At 35.3% G+C, this 22,250-nt stretch overlaps 1 protein-coding gene across 1 annotated transcript in view; it reads right to left on the reverse strand.

Annotated features, from left to right (window-relative positions):
- Positions 1 to 3,038: 3,038 nt before the first annotated feature.
- Positions 3,039 to 22,250, reverse strand: part of LOC121374534 (multiple epidermal growth factor-like domains protein 10) — a 51,088-nt gene continuing 31,876 nt past the window's right edge. Inside the window, exons 8-16 of the mRNA XM_041501637.1 lie at positions 21,529 to 21,687; positions 20,064 to 20,210; positions 18,202 to 18,348; positions 16,424 to 16,570; positions 8,346 to 8,513; positions 6,860 to 7,027; positions 6,174 to 6,341; positions 5,776 to 5,875; positions 3,039 to 4,610 (exon numbers count right to left, since the gene is read on the reverse strand). Coding sequence (XP_041357571.1) covers positions 4,313 to 4,610; positions 5,776 to 5,875; positions 6,174 to 6,341; positions 6,860 to 7,027; positions 8,346 to 8,513; positions 16,424 to 16,570; positions 18,202 to 18,348; positions 20,064 to 20,210; positions 21,529 to 21,687 — 1,502 coding nt within the window. The 3' untranslated portion in view covers positions 3,039 to 4,312. The remainder of the gene's footprint in view (positions 4,611 to 5,775; positions 5,876 to 6,173; positions 6,342 to 6,859; positions 7,028 to 8,345; positions 8,514 to 16,423; positions 16,571 to 18,201; positions 18,349 to 20,063; positions 20,211 to 21,528; positions 21,688 to 22,250) is intronic.

Below are 22,250 nucleotides of genomic sequence, written 5' to 3' on the forward strand. Positions count from 1 at the left end.
GACAGGTACCGGCTAAATACGTTTTGTAATGGTAGTTTATGAGACTTGGGATATAAGTAAACTTGTCGGAAGAAATAATTTTTAGTATTTTATTTATTTATGTTTTATTTATTTTCTTCAGTTCAACTCATTAGTTTATCTCACTCCAATTGTATTGTATATTATGCACGTTTACTACAAAACACCCACTCACACCCACCCCCACACAAAATAAAAAGAAAGATAGAAAGAAAGAAAAAACGAAAATCAAACAAAACGAAACAACAACAACAACAACCAGAGCAGCCTCACTACTAATAACAACCCAACAAAGGAATGGGTTTATACAAACTATTTACGCTTTTTAAGTACTATATACTACGTATTACGCCGTGCATGCTATTTACTATTAATGTACATGGAGTAATATTAAAGTCACGACTTAACAAACTCAGACAATGCTACTTCTGAATATATAAATAAGTGGAAAGAAAAGAGAAAAGTAAAACGCGTCCACTTTCGAGCTGTGTTGCATGCAGTATGAACCAGGAATAATAGTCATTCAGCCACACTATACACTATCTTACTTTAAACGAGATAATAAAGACTGACTGATACTCGTTTAATAACGTATTATTGCAGCCACAACACACACAATTCACAATATAAGTACTAAAACAATGTTACGTGTTTAGAATATTCATTGCGTTGTTTTCTATGGCCAGTAATAAAATACCATTCCAGCGCTTTAGATTAAAAATAGCGTGTATAACAGTTCGTTTTTCACAGAAGACAAACATTTGATTATGCACGATCAATTACTACCCATTATGCGGCACACGCACGCAAACACACACACACACACACACACACACACACACACACACACACACACACACCTGATACAATATTTGTTAGGAACGTTTTGTTTCCTACACCACTGACATTTCATTTATTTTAAAAACAATGAATGAATGAGTTTGTTTTGTTTAACGACACCACTGGGGCACATTGATTAATTAATTAGTTAATGTACATATTACCCCAAAAAATTAATAAGGTAATATACATTATTATTCAATGCAATATGCCCCACCATTTTATACAGATTACCTGAAACAGACATATGATATATCAACATTGTATGTGCGATGTAGTGGTTTAATGGTAACTAGACTATTTATTTCTTCTTATTGTAATTATGTCTTTGATCTGTATTTTCATTGTCACATGATTTCCACAGACAGAATTATCGGTACATGGACATGGTTTGGTAATGAACATGTACATCAAAGGCTTTCAGAGAAGAATTATGGACATATATTGACTGTTAATAAATCAGCAACAAAAGTGCCGATCTAGGTATAAATATGTAGGTGATATTTTTTCGGTCACTTACAAAATGGATATAGAGGATAATTTCAAACATGCGTTGTATGAGAGTTATGAGAGAATAAGTGCGTGTTGCTTCCCATAGACGAATACAGCAAGACCATCAGCGAAATTCTGGAAGCCGCCCTAAATCTTTCCACCAGATTCGTCTGCTTAAATAGTATGTAATTCAACAATGTGGTGATGTTCATAAGGTAATCAAAAAACGCAAAAGCCAGGACGATACAAGATGATAACAAAAATATACCAACATCACCCTGGAAGCTATCTCTGTGTTTACGTCCATGTCCTAGAGAAAACAGAAGATGCCAACTACCAAGGGAGTTGTAGTGAGGCACATCCTGCCATATCAGTTACTGGACATCAACCTTTTTGCTGGGAGACCCTGAAATACTGCAACGTGACAGTGGATCTGACTTTACTGGGCAAGTTATCTCTGAGCTGAAGCAGTTGTGGCCTTCATGGGAAGCCGTGACAAACCCAGACCATGGTAATTTGACTACACAATAGCTGCAATACAATAGTGATTACTATGAGTGTTTCGGTTAATAAAGATCACCATAATACAATCAGATTGTTTTGTCTTTGAAAGTGTCAGGTAATATGTATCAAGTAGAGGGATACACGCACACTGAATTAATTGGATACGGGTAAGTTGTATTTGCCAAGTTAAACGACCACATCGTTGATAGCATTCGGAAAGTGTCAGGCAATCTGTATAAAATGGTGGAACATATTTCAGGTAATATGTGTATTATTTGATTTTGTTTAGGTAGTATGTACATTAAAGGTACATTCCTGAGTTTGCTGCATTTTTTAAGTCGTTATTGATTAACATTGTATTTATATACCAACTATATTTTTCTGCATAAGATACTAGTTGCTGTATATTAAACGTGTTTCTGATCGTTCTAATATTTGTACTAGGTTAAAGTTCATTGTTTTTCCTAAAATATGTTTTTTTTCGTACGTACGAAATTATTTGAAGAAAAAATTCAATTTCGGCTTCTTACAAATATTAAGACGACCAGAAACACATTGAATATACAAACACTGATATTCTAAACAAGAAAATATATTTAATATGTATGTTTAATCGTAGAAATATTTTATTATTCGAAAACATCTTACAATGCAGCAAACTCGGGAATGTCCCTTTAACTGACAGAATCAGGTAATACACATATTACTTGATTATACAGATTAACTGTTACAATTATATATGTAAACCACGGAGTGTGTACGTAGTTTGAAACAGGAAACGAATAACGCGTCCGCTTTAGGGTTATGTTGTATGCGGTATGAACTATGAACAATATTCACAACTGAGCGGAAACACAGACAGTACATTAAAATAGATACAGTAGAGCATGACGCACATGGCTTTGTAATCTGAACGAAACAACTTTTATCATAATCAAATTTGTATGTTTCACTCTTCCAACAGACGGTGCAAGGAAGTAATTCTGTGACGTGGCGACTCGTGGAAACAATCACAACATCGTCAATGCCCTGCCATCTCTGTTTCGTCCGGAAATACGATTTTGATCAGGATAACGGTTTTGTCGTTCAAAGCCAGATCACACAATAGTTTATACCAACATATAAAAACAATCCTTCCAGTTACACTATGTAGCAGATAATTATTCACAAACAAGAAACATTCATTTTATTAAACTGCATTTATTAAAATGTGTGTACATTAAAACGCAACAGGCAATGTATATAAAACAATATCTCCCAACATGGAGAGTGATATTAATCATGGCAGAGAGTACACTAACATTACATGGAAACAAACTGGCAGACAGACAAACGGGGAGATAGACAGATAAACAGATAAATATCTGACAAACTATATTCAGCGGAACACTGTTAATAATTTTGTTTGGAGTAAACAGTCAGAAACCCAGTATTGTCGTGTATCATACAAGGACGTAAGCATCGTTCGCTGTAGGGTGAATTGGTCTCCATACCTTTAACTCCATTCAACTTAGGGACTCGAATTACAAAACCGCACCATGAGGCTATACTCTGTGAAATACTCAACTAGCTGGCGGTATCTTGGATCTCATGTCTGTTTATGAGTCGACTAATTCTTACAAGAAATTCTTTGTATTTCAGAAAATACTCAGAAAATTGGTGATTAATTTGACAGGTCCAGATCCATTAAAGTACGTCACATATGGTGTGCATTTATTAACTGCGAGTAAGTTAATATTTAATGTTTACAATAAAATAATAATAACAACAACAACAAAAGACCACCACCACCACCACCAATGACACCAACAACAACAGCCAAGATAAAAAAGAAAGAAAATACTTTAACAATAATTATATGTACAAATAACAGGCTATATCGCAGATGATTTAAAACAGTATGTACATCGTTCGCTGTAGGGTGAATTGGTCTCCATACCTTTAACTCCATTCAACTTAGGGACTCAAATTACAAAACTGCACCATGAGGCCATACTCTGTGAAATACGTAACTAGCTGGCGGTATCTTGGATTCCTGTCTGTTTACGAGTCGACTAATTCTTACAAGAAATTCTTTGTATTTCAGAAAATACTCAGAAAATTGGAGATTAATCTGACATGTCCAGATCCATTAAAGTACGTCACAAATGGTGTGCATTTATTAACTGCCAGTAAGTTCATATTTAATGTTTACAATAAAATAATAATAACAACAACAACAAAATACCACCACCACCACCACCAATGCCAACAACAACAGCCAAGATAAAAAAGAAAGAAAATACTTTAACAATATATCTACAAATAACAGGCTATATCGCAGATGATTTAAAACAGTATGTACAATCCAAGGTGTTAGGTCAGTACAGTCAACCTGTTCAAAATGTTTAGTGTTCTTGTGACATTCCAGCTGTTGGTATTTGACTATACCTTTTTAAACATGGTTACATGGTGTATCTTAGACTTCTAACTTACTGTACGGAGATCCTTCGCCAATAACATCAACATCCAGCCTGTCATAATGATTGACGTTCTCCTCGCTGCTTGCTACCTGATGTGATGAGTTTACGTAATCATGTTGTGACTCACTGGTCCCACCACTTTGTGTACGAGTGTGAGTAAGATTTTCTTGCGAAGAACCAACATTAGTTTCACCATCACCAGCTTCATAGACGGAGTTAGGCAAGCTCATCATTCTGAGCAGGTTTTGAGAATTGTTCGGTTTATTCGATCCGCGTGATCTTCTCAAAAGCAACCTGAAAATAAAGATAAATATTCATTTACAAGCAGACATATAAAGATATGTACGTATAAATACTCTTTTTTCCCCAAAAAAAACCAACGTAAAAAGAAACGGTATTATTGTAACAACATTTCATCTTTGAAAAGCAGGTGGGAGTGTGTTAAGACGACACCGACACGTCACACACCAGCACACACAATGCTAATAGATTGTATTTTGTCCGTTAATGTACGTTACACCAAATGGAGTCAACTTTAGAACACGGGTAAACGGGATGTCACTTTCGAGTATCTCCGTTAACATTTTGTGTTCAATTATAATTTCACAATATGCACACATATTTTATAGTGTTATTTTTATCCCATAATTAGACAGTTGAACAGGTTTATTCGTTATGAAGTTCAGAGAAAGAATCAGTATATTATGATAATCACACGGGCATACGGCCGTCCAGCAAGTCTAACTAACTGCATACAATATATTAAATTGAAAGTGGCAGTACTGAGTCCAGACCGATATTAATTTGAAACGAATATTATTATTTTACATAATTGAATACAATTTGCACTATTGTTCATAACCAGTATTCATATGTGGTGACAGAAATAACAGAAGAGCTTCATTATGTTGGACCCTGTGCCTTTTTACATATTGTATACATGGAGATAGACTTGCTGAACTGCCGTTGAGATCGCTACAAGTCCAAACGTACACATGTACAAACGTATTAAATTATTTTAAAGCTAATTCTTTGTAACAACCATTTTTTAACTCAAATGAATTATTCAGGTAGACACATGTTAAGAATGCTGAAATTCTCATCTACGTAACTATGTATCTAAATTAATTTTGTATAGTCTAAAATTGAAAATACTTATCCGCTAGAACAGCTAGGCGAAAAACAGTTCACCTCATGCCGTGCTTCAATGCTTATACGAGGTCTGATGACTCCAAATGGCCGTAATATATACATGTCCTGATGTGTGGTAAAATATACCTTTCCTTTCCTTTCCTTGTTACATGCTATGTTTTATAAGTCATTTGGAATAAACTATTTTTGTGTACCTATATTTTGTTTGATTTGACATGTGCTAAAAGTGAAAGCTAATTGTATCCCCATTTAAGACCTGTGTCTGTTTACATGTCGGCAGACCGTATCCTGGTATCTATGTACTAACCTGATAATCATGATAAACTGTATAATCAAAAATAGGAAGAGTACTCCATTAACTGTTGAAAAAACAACTATTGTCGAATCGCTGTCTTTTTGTGGAGGCACTGAAAATACATTTTATTTGGAGTGTTAAAATAGCGTACATTTTAAAGAAAAACATCCAACAGTGCTACAATTTTGATTATCAAATAATGTTTGACAACTCATTACTATCATTAACGTTAAATATTTTGAGTAAACTAATTCAAGAACGTGTGCTAATAAATCCGTTCCAAGGTGTTTAAGCTAAAACATCATTGCCATGTAGTCATCAACGCTAAAGGTGTATAATTTGGAAAAATTACACCACAACTGTTACCAGGAGCCGTTAGTGTTTTAAGTTTTCAACTGACAAAACGTTACCTGTCGTGAGATCATTAGTTTTAACTTCGTTGCAGGACACTCCTTGCCATCCAGCAATACACCCATCCACACACTGTCCTGTTACTGGATCACACCGTTGTCCACCATAACAGTGCCTATCTATACATTCTTGAAGGCATCCCTCGCCATATTTGCCAAACGAACATTCTATAATGAAAAGTGATTCAAATTGTTGGAACTACCTCATTCCAGTTGACCTTTCATTCGACCAATCAAAACCTTATTGCAGAATCATGCCAGTGATTTGAAAAAAGAGAGAAAATATTCTGAATTATCCCGAGGGTATAAGACATGTTTCGTGTGAATTACGAATGCATTAAAACAGGTTTTATTTTATAAAATAGCTAATTTGTAACGTAAAACTGAAGACTGATTTAGTTTTTGTTTTTAAATAAATAAATAATTTGTAATGTAAAACTGAAGATTGATAACCCATCCCGTACGTATTGGTATGGATCGCTGCAATGCAGCCACTAAAATAGACTCGCCCGATATTATTAGGATTTGTCTGCTCCCAAATAAAATTATAAAATGTGAAGTGTGATTGGTCGATATTTCAATTATTATTTATAGACAAAAAGTCACCTGGACATGATGAAAAAATTACAGTGCAACCGTTACCAGTAGCCGTTAGTGTTTTAAGTTTTCAACTGACAAAACGATACCTGTCGTGAGATCAGTAGTTTTAACTTCGTTGCAGGACACTCCTTGCCATCCAGCAATACACCCATCCACACACTGTCCTGTTACTGGATCACACCGTTGACGGCCATAACAGTGCCTATCTATGCATTCTTGAAGGCATCCCTCGCCATATTTGCCAAATGAACATTCTAAAATGAAAAATGATTCAAATTGTTGGAACTACCTCATTCCAATACGCTATTCTTAAGATTTAATTAAAAAAAATACTGTACATGTTAGTTCTCTTCGATTTGAATAAATAGCAACATTGTCACATGACCCATGTACTGGATCACACGTCGAACTGAAGCCATTCTTACAATGTCGAGATGAACAGAGTGGTGAGTAAATAGGTTCATAGCTCCCAGAATTATAAACTAAAACGAATGAATGTTTTAAGATGTATCATTGTGTCGTTTATAATTATGTAGACGGTCAAACAATAGTATAGTAGGAATAAGTGTTATGTGTGTCAATTCCATGTAATACACTCTGAATAATTAGATTAATAGCAACCATTAGTACATGTTTTAGGCAAATATTTCAGATATTGCATTTGCTAAATGAGTACCAACTGTTATAGCGAACTCGCGCGTGCCTTTTCATTACACATAATGCCAACATGGCCGGGTACCCAACACAATATAACATCTTTATTGTGAATGGATAAAAAGACACACTTTCGTATCACCAGTTCTTCAATTTCGTGTACTGTAAAGCTTGTAGACAGGAAAGTGAGTCTGTAAAAAGGATAAATTTGTATGCACTCGAATCCATAATCTGTTCCAGGGCTTTAATGATAATTGATTGTCCAAATTGCAGCAGTAAAGGTTAATGCTGAATGGGCAATGTCATCCGAATTATTGTGTCTGATGGAAAAACTGTAGCAGAAGTCATAGCATTCTCATCCCGTGATCAGCTAGTGTAATCAAAACTGTAATCACGATATCGGTCTTGGAGTTCATCTGTGCGATCTTTCTTGAGAGTCAGAATTGTAAACAATCTAATTAAAATTAGCCCCACTATTACATGTGGATCTAACAGCAGTCCGTTGGAGCTCATGTCCAGTTGACCTTTCATTCGACCAGTCAAAACTTTATTGCCGAATATGCCGAATTATCCCGAGGGTATACGACATGTTTCGTGTGAATTACGAATGCATTAAAAACATGTGTTATTTTATAAAATAAGTAATTTGTAATGTAAACCTGAAGATTAATTTAGGTGGGTTTTTTTAATAAATAAATAATTTGTAATGTTTGACAACTCATTACTATCATTAACTTTAAATATTTTGAGTAAACTAATTCAAGAGCGTGTGCTAATAAATCTGTTGTAAGGTGTTTAAGCTAAAACATAATTGCCATGTATTCATCAACGCTGAAGGTGTATAATGTTAAAAACATTACACTGCAACTGTTACCAGTAGGCTTTAGTGTTTTAAGTTTTAAACTGACACAATGCTACCTGTCGTGAGACCAGTAGTTTTACGTTCGTTGCAGGACACTCCTTTCCATCCAGCAATACACCCATCCACACACTGTCCTGTTACTAGATCACACCGTTGTCCACCATAACAATGCCTATCTATACATTCTTGAAGGCATCCCTTGCCATATTTGCCAACTGAACATTCTAAAATGAAAAGTGATTCACATTGTTGGAACTACCTCATTCCAATACGCTATTCTTAAGATATAGTTAGAAAAATTAATGTGCATGTTAGTTCTCTTCGATTTGAATAAATAGCAACATTATATTATTTTAGTAAATGAATATAGTTTTAGTTTTTGCATGTATTGATGTTATAAACACCTTATTTTGTATTTACATTGGAAATATTACATTTTGTTACGACTAATTTCCAGAATATGGCACACTATATCACTCAATTTTCCATGGAAATACAAAATATGGTATACATTATTTTGTTGTATTCGGTGATGTCGTTCGGACTCTCCATTACACAATAAATATTTAAGAAACACACTGACAACCATTGTCACATGACACATTTACTGGATTACATGTCGAACTGGAGCCACTCTTACAATGTCAAGATGAACAAAGTGGTGAACAAATAGGTCCATAGCTCCCAGAATTATAACTGAAATGAATGAATGTTTTAAGATGTAGCAATAGGTCGATTATAATTCTGTAGATGGTCAAACCATTGGCCAATGACCATCAATGTAATCATTTAGCAAATACTTTTTCTCCTAGCCTACATATAAATGCAACGTTTGTGTTGATCAGTACATTTTTAGGTCAAATAATTATAATATTACAATACTAATGACAAACTAATGAAATAAAGGATATACCAACTCTAAATTGTAATCCATAATGCCATATTAAGCATCTACTTCATCTGTAATAGTATATATATTGCTGTAGTCCTCATCAGTGTCACGCTTGCAACGCTCTGTACACTGAAAATTGTGTCGCTTACACTAAATTACAGTACATCTGTCTGAACACTTACTAACACCACAATTGCATCTGTTCAGTTCTACCACCTCCAACAGCAGTCACAAATATACCAACCCCCTTGACCCAACCATGTTTGCATGGATCAAGAATGTCCAGATGTAGCATGGAACCTTGAGCTCAGAAATGTGCTTGGAGATGTGCTCTTTGGGTATGCTATTTTCATAACCCAGAGGTAAGTATCAGTGCTTCCACACTTTGGTTTTGTTGGTGGTTTCTTGAACTTCTTTCATCTTAGAGTAGTTGCATCAGTTGTAGAAATGACCCCTTGTGCTTGGTTCCATGCAGGAAAATCTTCACATTTTTCACTGACCTCTCTCTTTGCATGGTTCATCACCGATTCCAAACTGATTTCGGTGTTACGTATAAGTGGAGCTTTCGTGAATACATTGAATTATCTTTATTGGTGTCCACCATCACCAACTGTCCTGTTGTGTCATATTCAGTTACAGCAGGAACATCAGGTAATCCGAGTCTATCTCTGGATACAGTTCATTATCCAATGTTTGCAGGTTGATCTGGTTGTGATTTACATATAATTATTTGTGTAACCTAATGGTGATAAAAACACAACAGTCTGTGTCTTTGGTGTAGAAATCCTCCTCATTGCCTGGCCCGATTACTTCACGAGTATGAGGAATCATGATCATGTCTGCTTCTTCTTGTGTACCGACACCTGTGGTAGGATGGCATTTTAGTACATACTTTGTTGTGTTTGTGACTGTTATTAGCGTTTTACATCAGTATATAACTTTATATGCCAGATCAGATCAGAGGATCATTTGTATATCTAATTGATGTCACTGATAGGAGTAGGCTTTCGCATGTGTCAATGTCACATCATGACCTACCATAGTTGTTGATATCGTAGCGCTCAGATAGCTTTGAAAATCTGTAGTCTGGTTAGTGGAAATATCTAATGTCATCTTTCATAAATATTATTGTGTTAAAAAGTAAATCTTACACCCATATAACCATCTAATAGCGAATCAAAGCATGCAGGAAATGCTTCTGATTACTGACACAATATAAGGCAGATTAGAAGTGAATTTCTGCACCAGACACAGACTTAGTTCTTATCCTGAGCAGAGCACACACACTGATCCCAATATATATCGGTACAGACGTAAGTCGCAACCAGATCAACATGCAACTAATTGATGACGAACTGGGTTCAGAAAGAAAATCAACATTACCAGGGTTGCATGTAGCAACTGGATGTAACACAATAGGACAAATTGATGATATATGCAAATAAATGTTACTGAATGCATCCGGGAAAGCTCCACTGGCTATATCTGAAACTTCTAACCAGCTTGGAATTACTGATGAATCATGCAAAGATGTCAGTACTCCATGGCACTAAGCTCAAGAGTCATTTGTCCAATTTATGGAGCTATTCTGAGAGGAAAGACGTTCAAGACACCATCACCAAACCAAAGTGTGGAAACACTGCCAAATATGTAATAACAGCATACCCAAGGAGCATATCTCCAAGCAAACATCCTATATGTAATAACAGCTTAGGATTCTATGCTACATCCAGAGATCTAGACTCACGGTTGAATCAAGGAGGATATATTTGTAAATGTGGTTGAAGGTGCAAGCTGCACCAGAGGCTGTGATAGAACTGATCATATGCAATTGTGGTATCAGTAAGTGTTTAGGTAGACGAACCTGTAAGGAATACAACCTGCAATGTACAGAACTCCTCAAGTCATGATGGTTGTTGCAATACACTTGCTATTACAGACTAAGTAGAATATAATAAGTTTCAGTCAATTTTCAGATACATGTATGTTGGGTATTTCTTTGGAAATTATTAAAAAGTGACCAATTTAAACAACGTTGTAGCAACTTTGTATAAAATAATTAGCAATTGGCTAATTTGGCATGAGCAGGGTGAGCCCTGGGAATTACAGTTTACATTTGTTCTGTTCCTCTATTTCATTAGTTTAAAATCTAGAACATGAACGTCATTAGCAATGCAATATTTTAATTATTTGACATAAAATGTATGTGGACTAGGAGGAAAAGTATTTGGCCATTTTAAAATTTCCATATGGCTGCCATTATGAATTTTAACGTGGGTCCATGACTGGAGCGTGGTTATAAAAATGTCACCCTTTAATTCAATGACCCTAGAAATGTACAGACAAAAATAATTGTGCTTCTGCCGTAACCGGAAGTTACGATATATGAACAATACATTAAAATGGTGGCTATTTTGAATTTCAAGATAATTGCCACGATTGGATGACTATAAAATTGTCATTAATAAATTCATGACAACATAAATATACATATAGTTAAAAAATATTGTGTTTCTATGTTAACCGAGAGTTCAGATATATGAGAAAATATATTAAAATGGTGGTCATTTTGAATTTCAAGATGGATGCTTAGGTCAGACAACAATTTTCGTTTTCACAACTTCATTCACTAAGCTCATAAATGTAAACAGATACCTAAATTGTTGTTGTGGGTCAACTGAGTAAAGATATATATAAGAATATTTAATTGTCGGCTATTTTGAATTTCAAGATGGCTGTCATGCCCAAATGACTAAATACAATGCTATCAGCGAGTTCACGGACTTGAAAAATGTAAATAGACAAAACAACTGTGTTTCTATTTTAACTGGGAGTCAATAATATGTGTAAAATATCTCAAAATTATGGTCTTTTTTAATTTCAAGATGGCCGTCATGATCAAATGACTAAAAAAATGCTACCAATGAATTTCTAATTCTGGATAGTCTAAAGAATAAAAAGAAATAAATTTTACTGACTTGAGCAAAAAAAATGCAAATTTACATAACTCCCTGGACTATCAGCAAAAGAGCGTCCGACTGCGGTTTGAGTGGTCCAAGGATCGATCCTCCTCATTGGACTCATTTAGTTATATCATCTGTTTCAACCAGTGATCAATAACTAGTGCATCTCAGGACCGAGCTAAGTGCTATCTTATGAATGGTGCTATCATAAAAGAACCCTTGTTGCTAAGAGTAGCGAACGTGGCGGGAACAGGTTTGACAGTAATGTATGTTTTTCAGCAGTCTTGTAAAACACAGATTTTATTTTACCATTTTTATATAATATTTTAATGCAGTTGATAAGAATAATATCAGAACGGTCTAGTGTGAATAATGATGTGTAAGGCAATGAGGTTGCAAATTCACACACACACACACACACACACACACACACACACACACACACACACACACACACACACACCCTGCGCAGAGTTTTGGCGCAGAGTTTAATTTGATTTCTTTTTGTCGTTTGTGTTTTTTGTTTGGTTTCTCAAGATGTATTTTTTAATTATTATAACTAGCTGTCTATGAACTCTATTGACAATTCATAACATGTGCATTCGAGGGATTAATCACAATCTTATTCGGATTTACGTATAATCCAGAGTTGAAAACATATTAACGGTAAAATTGCAGAGGACCGTATTTCTCCATAGCATTTTTGTTCCGTAAACATTTTCTTAATATCCTATTCTTTCAATTATTCTTTCTAAATTTGTGGGTTATATTACTTTATACCAATGGTTACCTAAAATTGTAACGATTGTAGTGATGCTTTGGAGGGAGGGGTTATATATGTTAAATAACGTATTGCTGTGTGTGGAATTGGCTGCCCAGTCAAGCTTACAGACAAGAGATTAAGGTTGTGAGTTGTCCGTCTGCAGTCATTAAGACTAACAAAAGCAAAGAAAAACAAAATAAATGTTTTATTTAACGACGCACTCAACACATTTTATTTACGGTTATATGGCGTCAGACATATGGTTAAGGACCACACAGATTTTGAGAGAAAACCCGCTGCCACCACTACAGGGGCTACTGTTTCCTATTAACAGCAAGGGATCTTTTATTTGCGCTTCCCACAGGCAGGATAGCACAAACCATGGCCTTTGTTGAACCAGTTAACGATCACTGGTCGGTGCAAGTGGTTTACACCTACCCACTGAGCCTTGCGAAGCACTCACTCAGGGTTTGGAGTCGGTATCTGGATTAAAAATCCCATGCCTCGACTGGGATCCGAACACATTACCTACCAGCCTGTATACCGATGGCCTAACCACGACGCCACCGAGGTCGGTAACAAAAGCAAAGAGTCTGCCGCAGTACAACCGATCGCATCCAACACTTTTGATGTATTGTCAAATGTTCATAGTTGACAACTCGGACCTTTGTAACTGTAAACTATATGTATTGTTTTATGTGACACTGAACTATAGTTCGGCAATTAAAGGGGAATGTTTTGGTTTCTTTTAGCAACTTGGGTATTAATTAAGTTTTGTCATTAAATATAGACATTTGAAAAACATCTGGTGTTATTGTCATACAATGTACATGCGTTTATAAATTTTCGATATGATTTTTTATATGATGTAATACATAATCTACAATTATCCATTATTCGTTCTAAATTAGTGAAATCAAGTGAACAATTTCATGTTGGTAACATCACCTCAAAATTTGTGAAAATGTAATCATGATTGTAATCATGATTACTGGGCAGTGTAATCGCAATCGAAATCGATTACTTTCATTTTCGTAATTGTAATCGTAATCATAACATTCTTAAGTAATCGTAATCTATTACTTTTGTCATGTAATCGCCCCATGTCTGATGGCTACACATGTACATTAAATGTTCTTTTGAACTGTTTAGGGTAAAGCAATTAACATACGATTCAAAAGCATGGGCATGCTAAAGGTATGCGCGCTCTATCTCTAATTGCGATAATTATTATTCATACGATAGCACTTAGCACGGTACTTTGATGCAGCAGTTATTGATCACTGATTGAAACACATGACGTAACTAAACGAGTCCAATGAAGAGGATCGATCCGACGACCCACCGCACCATGAGCGTACGCTCTTTCGCTGAGCTAGGGAGCAGAACATAGATCAGTGGTAGAGCGTCCGCTCATGGTGCGGTGGGTCGTCGGATCGATCCTGACTGGTGGACCCATTAAGATATTTCTCGTTCCAGCCAGTTCTCCACAACTGGTGTTACAAAGGTCGTGGCATGTGCTATCCTGTCTATGGGATGGTACATATAAAATATCCCTTGCTGCTAATTAGAATGGTCACTGACCATATGTCTAACGCCATATAACCGTCAAATAAAATATGTTGAGTGCGTTGTTAAATAAAATATAAAACATCTCTCTCTCTCTCTCTCTCTCTCTCTCTCTCTCTCTCTCTCTCTCTCTCTCTCTCTCTCTCTCTCTCTCTCTCTCGCTGAGCTACGCCCCACTCCTCTTTATTATGGCATCACATTTCGTAGAACACTGTATACATTGAGTATTTGATTGATTGAAATATATTTTATTGCTTTAACAAATGGATTAGACATGTTTTTCTAACTTACTAGGTCTTCTGTAAACCTCTATATAACACAGAACTTACAAAAGTCAACTATATTAGCAGGTGGTCGTTATATACAGATAAAAATAGATGCATTGGTATACGTAATGTAGCTCTCGAAGTGCCCGTTTATGAAGCGTGGTTGTTAAATAAAGGTGGCCTTTATAGCAGTTCGACCGAACATGACAGTCTTGTTCACACTAACATTACTTATATGGTGCTGAACATGGTACGTGAGTCATTTTATTCAACTGTGCTTTTACAGTGTGATATTGATTTGATATCGAGTTTTGAGACCACTAATTTGGTGCTAATAATGAAACATTTTAGGGGATGCTACAGTGGGAATAGATCCTCTAATCCTGCCGAGCAAGGGACACTATATTTGAGCTAAGGATATACCCCCAAAAGGACAAAACAGGATTTTTTTTTTTTAACGTCAATATAAATTATGACATTTGTGGTCGATGAGTTGCGTCATTTGTCGTTGTGACATTTGTGGCGTTCAGCGTTGTGACATTTGTGGTTGAGATCTTTGTGACATTTGTGGTCGATCGTGTGACATTTGTGGTCGATTAGGACATTTGTGGCAGTAACATTGCGACATTTGTGGGCACTACACACGTCGAGGTAGGTTGACCATGCGTTCAAATTTGAGAATATTTTGTTTCGTTTTCTACACTGAAGTAAATTTTGCGAAATCGGGGTCAGATATTATTGAACTGCCATAAGTTCTTACTTTTCAAATACTGCTCAAAGCATCCCATTATCCCGCGGATAGTGGATGGTCCGTAATTCGAGCCATCAGGCTTTTTTAATTAAATAAAATAGCTATAAAAATGTTGCATAATTCTGATTTGGGAATGATTTCGATGGGTCTTGTCCCACCATAATCGTCGGTGAAACGATTCAACTGTTTAATGGTGTAGAATGGGTTTCTTCATGGTGTTTTTATTCTGATTTCCAGCAATATAGCGATCGATGTTTGAATGATAACAAGTGTTTGTGGGTTGATATAGAAACTTACTGGACTCATTAAAAAAGTCATCCTTAAAATGTTCTTCCAAAACATCGTACGACAGATCAATGTTAGATTTATCTGGTAACTTTCGCAATCGGTAACCGGAGACTTGGCGCATCGTCACATGTTCTGATGTTGTACATTGTGTAAGTACCCAAGAGTTTTACAGTAGATGTTACCCGCCATTTTTTTTTGCCATCAACTGTATGTAGTCATTGAACTGAATGTTGTTTATAGGTGCAGCCATTTTAATAATATAGAAGCTAGCAGACGATGAAAAGTAGTTCACATGTTTACATGGTTACTGGGTCATGACCTCTCGGAAACGATCTCCAACATACGTTGTATACGATATTGGTAGGCAACGATGGTCTCCTACACGGGTATGTAAGAAACTATATTTATATAAAAACCGAATATTTATACATGTATAGTTCGTATGAAGTTAATATATATTTTATCATTATAAATTACTTTACGATGCAAATGCATACACATGCATGCGTAGTGGCGCCTAGACTGGCGAGTGAACATATACATACTCGTACATACACACATACACGCACGTACACACACACACATACAGACACACACACACACACTTTCACACACATATATATACACACATATCTTATATACTTTTTGAACAATCGACGTCTCTCCAACCCGGCTGACAACCGCCTTCACACAATCCTGTGTTAGCGTCGCATGTCGAGTTATTCAGACATTGACGACCTGCACATCGCTTGTCACAATTATTACCGTAAGTCAGTCCCGCTCTACAAGCTGTAATAGAAACCATAATTGTGTATCTTAGTTTGTGATATACTGTATAGAGACTACTACATGCGTGGCCGTTCACTACCATTTGTCTTACGGCGAGTTGTTGTAAAACGTATCTAACGAGAGAAATGGAGTGGGACAGGAATGTTGTATTCTATTTCTTACATATCTTGAAAAACAGTTTAAAATTAAATTTAAAAGCCTTTTCAAATTAAACATATTGATAGAGCTTATAGCTATTTGTATGTCTCAGACAAATCAATTTCAGGTTAAATTGTACGTTACAGAAGGATCGATTCGACCGTGCTTTTTTAATTGGATGTTATGACATCGGTAACCTGGTCATCTCCTATAGGTTGGGCTATACCAATTAAAATCCCATAGGCGACCATGTTAACATTTGTGCTTAAAACACTATATGCAACATACCAACAATACTATGGCCCATTAATATCAGTACTGCAAGACCTACCTCGAAGTATTAACGGCAGAAAATGGTATTTTGCATAGCTCACTTTCGGTATAACCAGATGTTTGTACAGCACCCTTAGTTTCGCACAAAATTTGAGTACTATTTTTATAGGTACCCCATACATGTTTCAAGCACAAGGCTACTTGACACAGTGGAACTAGATGAAATAAAATCGCATACATGTTTAGCCGAGATGAAACTTTTTTTTTTTTTTTACAACCAACACACTCACATTTATAACCAATCACAGGACTTGTGGTGGTCACTTATCTATCAAACGTTGGGTGCACCTCGAACTTCGACTCAACCGAAAGTTATTTGGTTTAGTACTACCTATAGTAGCCAGTCGTATATTTTAAAAATGTTATCGCACATATATGCGTTCTCACCAACGGGTGTGTAAGAATAAAATTCTAATGATAAAACTTATGTGAGTATAAATTTGAAATACAATGTGTCATGAGTATAAAACAAAATACTACTCATTAAATGTAGGAACATGCACAACACAGTCGCTATTAGGATGTACGAGTGATATGTAATTTAATATTAAAAATATTCATTGAACATGTCACATGCAGCTATTTCACTAAACCAAATACAACTGAAAGGGGACATGGAAAATAACTGATCGTGGTTCTCTGTATTCTCAGCGTTCAGTCAAGATACTGACACAACTTAACCTTTTAGATAGTGTGAAATGTTAAATAATATGCAAAGGCATGTGTGTGCCTTTTCTCCTTTGTACCCCCAATTGTATACATCTTCTGACATGCATTTCAATCCATTTTCGAAAGATGTATTCTGATATTAGATACATGTTAGGTGGTGTAAATATTGTAAGCAATAAAAAATACGCGAATATTTTAATTAGAAAAAAAAATATTAAAGATAAATTTAATTCCGTAAATAGACTGTAAAAACGGATATACGATATACATACAGCAATGATAATTTTAATAGACTCAAAAACTAATGGAATTCAAACTGAATAATACATAATAATACTAATATGACTCATGCATGTTGTAGGTCAGTGGCATTGTATTAATTTGATTATGTTGAATATGTCCTGTAGATTACTACAAGCATTACTATCGGGCATTAACAAAGACGCCTACGTAAGTCTTTTTTAAAATTATTTTAGTTCGAAGATGCTTACCTGTGCAGTCGATGCCTTGCCAACCAGATTGACAACCACTGTCACATGATCCATTTACTGGATTACATGTTGCAGTTGAGCCACTCTTACAATGTCGAGATGAACACCGTAGTGAACAGCTAGGTCCAAAGCGATCAGAATAACAAGCTAAAACGATATGCCATTTATTATCATGTAAACGATCAAAACACTTATTAAGCTGTCATGGGAATACAAACGTAGAGTAACTGTGCTTAATTGGATTACTAGCAAACATTAGTATGCAATATGTTAGCTACATAGTATATTGCAATATGGCTGCCCATTAGACATAATGCATCTTACAAATTGTTTATGCCGTATTCGCGCTTACACAGTTAAATTATTCGTCATAGAATAATAAGTTTCGTTAGTATTAATTGCATTTGACTGTGTGACGTTTTTATACAATATGCAATGTATGACATTTGAAACTTCGAGAATGCATCTTTAAGAGACATAATGATAGTTAGATCAGAATGTTTGAATATCAATTCTACCTGTCAGTCCTAATTTTCGTGCTAAGAACATTCTTTACTGGATTAGTTCAAGATACACCACACTAGTGAAGTCAGAATGATTGAATGAATGTATGTTTAACGACACCCCAGAAAACAATATATTTTGGCTTTTGGGTGTAAAACAAAGGCAAGTACATCGATATGATTATTTTCGTTGTAAAACAGTGTAAAGAACTGTGGAAATACAACATAATAACTAATTCTAGGTTGAATTTAAAACATTCCAAAACATTTCTGTTGCCAAATATATCGTTTCCAGTGGGCTTCAGATTATTATACTCCACCAAAATGAGGCGCACGGTCAGTGTACACTGACAGTGTTGACACTGAGGAGGAGAAGGGTACTTCTTTAAAATAAATGAATGCGTCAAATGTGGCTTTCACTACACATAATGTCAACCTGGCCGGGTACCCAACAAAATATAACATCTTTATTGGCAATGGATAAAAAGACACACTTTCGTATCACCAGTGCAACGAAGGGATCCTTCAAGTTCGTGTACTGTAAAGCTTGGAGACAGGAAAGTGAGTCTATACAAATATATATTTTTTTTATGCACATAAATCCTTAACGGGACATTCCTGAGTTTGCTGCAATTTTTAAGATATTATTGACTAAAATAGATTTTTTTAACGATTGTAATTGCATATCAAATAGATTTTTTCTGCATAAAATAATAGAAGCTGTAAGCCTGTATATTAAACGTGTTTCTGATCGTTCTCATATTTGTACTAGGTTAAACTTATTTGAAGACAAAATCCAGTTTTGACTTCTTACAAATATTTAGATGATCAGAAACACACTGACTATACAGACACTGATATTCTACACAGGAAAATATATTTAATATGTAAGTTTAATCGTAGAAATATTTTATTAGTTGCAAACATCTTACAATGCAACAAACTCAGGAATGTCCCTTTAGTCTGTTTCAGGGCTTTAATGATTGTCGAAATATCAACAGTAAAAACTGAGGCTGAATGAGCAATTTCATAGCAATTATTGTGTTAGATGGCAAAACTGTAGCAGAAGTTATCGCATTCTCATCCCGTGATCAGTTCATGTAAACAAATGTAATCACGATATCGGTCTTGTATTTCATCTGTGCGATCTTTCTTCAAATGAACAAGATCGAATACAAGCTTGTGTGGTTTCATACACCAAGGTGAGAAAAAAAAATATGATGGCAATTCCAAAATGTCGGTTAAATCACTGTTGAAAACTGATAAAAACTGCTTAATGCGAAACGGAAATGTTCGGATGATATTCGGCCTGGCAGTAAATTGAGAATAAAATCAGTATTTACATCACTAGCCGCCTACCTTGTGAACAGTCTGTGTATTTCCATCCTGGAAGACAACCTCCCACACATTTCCCAGTCTTTGTGTCACATGTTGAATTTTGCAGACAGTGACGATCACTACACTGATTCGTACAGCCAGCACCGTAGGTCAGTCCTTCCTGACATTCTGTAACACAGAAAAATAACTAATAAGTTCTCAGTAGCAGTTTAATTAAATAAGTTGTCACAATGGCCACTGATACGGTTGCGAATACATTGACGAGGGTGGAGGTGATCTAATTTAAAATAATTATGTAACTTATTATATACATAGCAGTGAAATGTGACTTTTCACTGAATATCACTTGTATGGTTTCAGTTGATCTATATATCATATAAATCGACATAAACCATAATAGTGATATTCAATGAAATGTCATGTTCACTGTATGTTAGCTACAGTGAAAATATAGAAATCATATTTATATTTTTGTGAACAAGTTCGAGATTCAATTATCTTCCTTGGTAACTTATTATTATATGATCGTTTTTACTTTTATGAGTACCAATGCATATGGTTGTATTTGATTTGTTTATATTCTAACAACAGTTTAAATAATAAAAAATGGATATGAAGTGTAATATTGGTAAAGTATTTGAAACTCATTGGGATCGAAGCTAAATAATGATCACTCAATATCTTGTCATTGAGTGTATATTAACGTTTTATTTCACTGTTGATTCAAGTTTAATTTGTGTTGTTTTGCTAGACGATCGCTGTATCAGGTATGTTTTTACAGCAGTATCATTAAATAATAATTAATTTAATAATTAAATAACGGTAATTAGTATTCATATTTCTTTTAAAATGTCCATGGTCAAATAATGTTTAGGAAACTTTCTACCGAAACAATAGATCTATATCATGACGTTACATATTTTCGATAGCATATAATCAAGCAAAAGATACTGTCAAGAGTTCAGAAAGATGTATATATAATAAATATACCCATTACATGGTTTTTTTTTTTTTTTTCGCATACAGTGTTTATGTCAACTCGTGAAATATGGTTCTCACACATCACACGTTGACATAAAAATGATATTCGAAAAAACAAAAATCCCACCATGAAACAAACTATATATTTATAAATGATTGTATGACTCCAGAATGTTATTTCTATCATGTCCAGTACTAACCACTGAGATGTTTCAGGTGGAAATATATTCAAAAGATAATTTAACCAGAGTCGCAATCATGCCACAGCCACTTTCATACATACACACCTATTTAAAAACGTCGATAAAAAAATGAAGTGCACGTGTGTACATGTGTGTATGTGTGATCGTATGTGTTAAGGTGTACATGTGTGTGTATATGTGATTGTATGTGTTAATGTGTAGATATGTGTGTGTTTCTGTGTGTACACGTTTGTGTTTGTGTGTCGCATCTGATGGGCTAATATTATAAAGTAAATTAGATTACATTATGAACTATAGCATACCTTGTGTACAGTCATCTCCCTTCCATCCTGGGTAACATCCCCTATCACAGTTTCCAGTAACTGCTGGACACGGGGCTGTGTACGAGCCATAAGGAACACAGTGACGTTCAGCACACGACTTGGTACAGTTAGCGCCGTACTTTACACCTCGCTCACATGCTAAACAGAACAGAGAAAGAATAATCTAAACTATGTTTTTCAGATGACATAAATACTACTACTACTACTACTACTACTACTACTACCACTACTACTACTACCACTACTACCACTATTACTACCACTACTACTACTACTACCACTACTTCTTCACCTACTACTACCACTACTTCTTCTTCTACTACTACTACTACTTCTACTACTACTACTACTACTACTTCTAATCCCTTTTGCATTCCTTAGAATTCTTCTTATTTATTATTCCAGTATTTCATTTTATTTATACTTCTGTTCGTGCTTATATTCAGTTAAGATTCAAACACGCTTTCCTAGACACACACCTCAGCTACCCGGACAGACTCCCCATGGCAGGACCTTCACATGTTCTGATGTTGTACATTGTGTAAGTACCCATGGGTTTTACAGCAGATGTTACCCTTCCTTTTTCTTTGCCATCAATCCGTACGTAGTCATTGACCTGAATGTTGTTTATAGGCGCTGCCATTTTAATAATATAGAAGCTAGCAGATGATGGAAAGTAGTTCGCATGTTTACTTCCGATT

Source organism: Gigantopelta aegis, chromosome 6 (genome assembly GCF_016097555.1).
Source record: "Gigantopelta aegis isolate Gae_Host chromosome 6, Gae_host_genome, whole genome shotgun sequence".
NCBI lineage: Eukaryota > Metazoa > Mollusca > Gastropoda > Neomphalida > Peltospiridae > Gigantopelta > Gigantopelta aegis.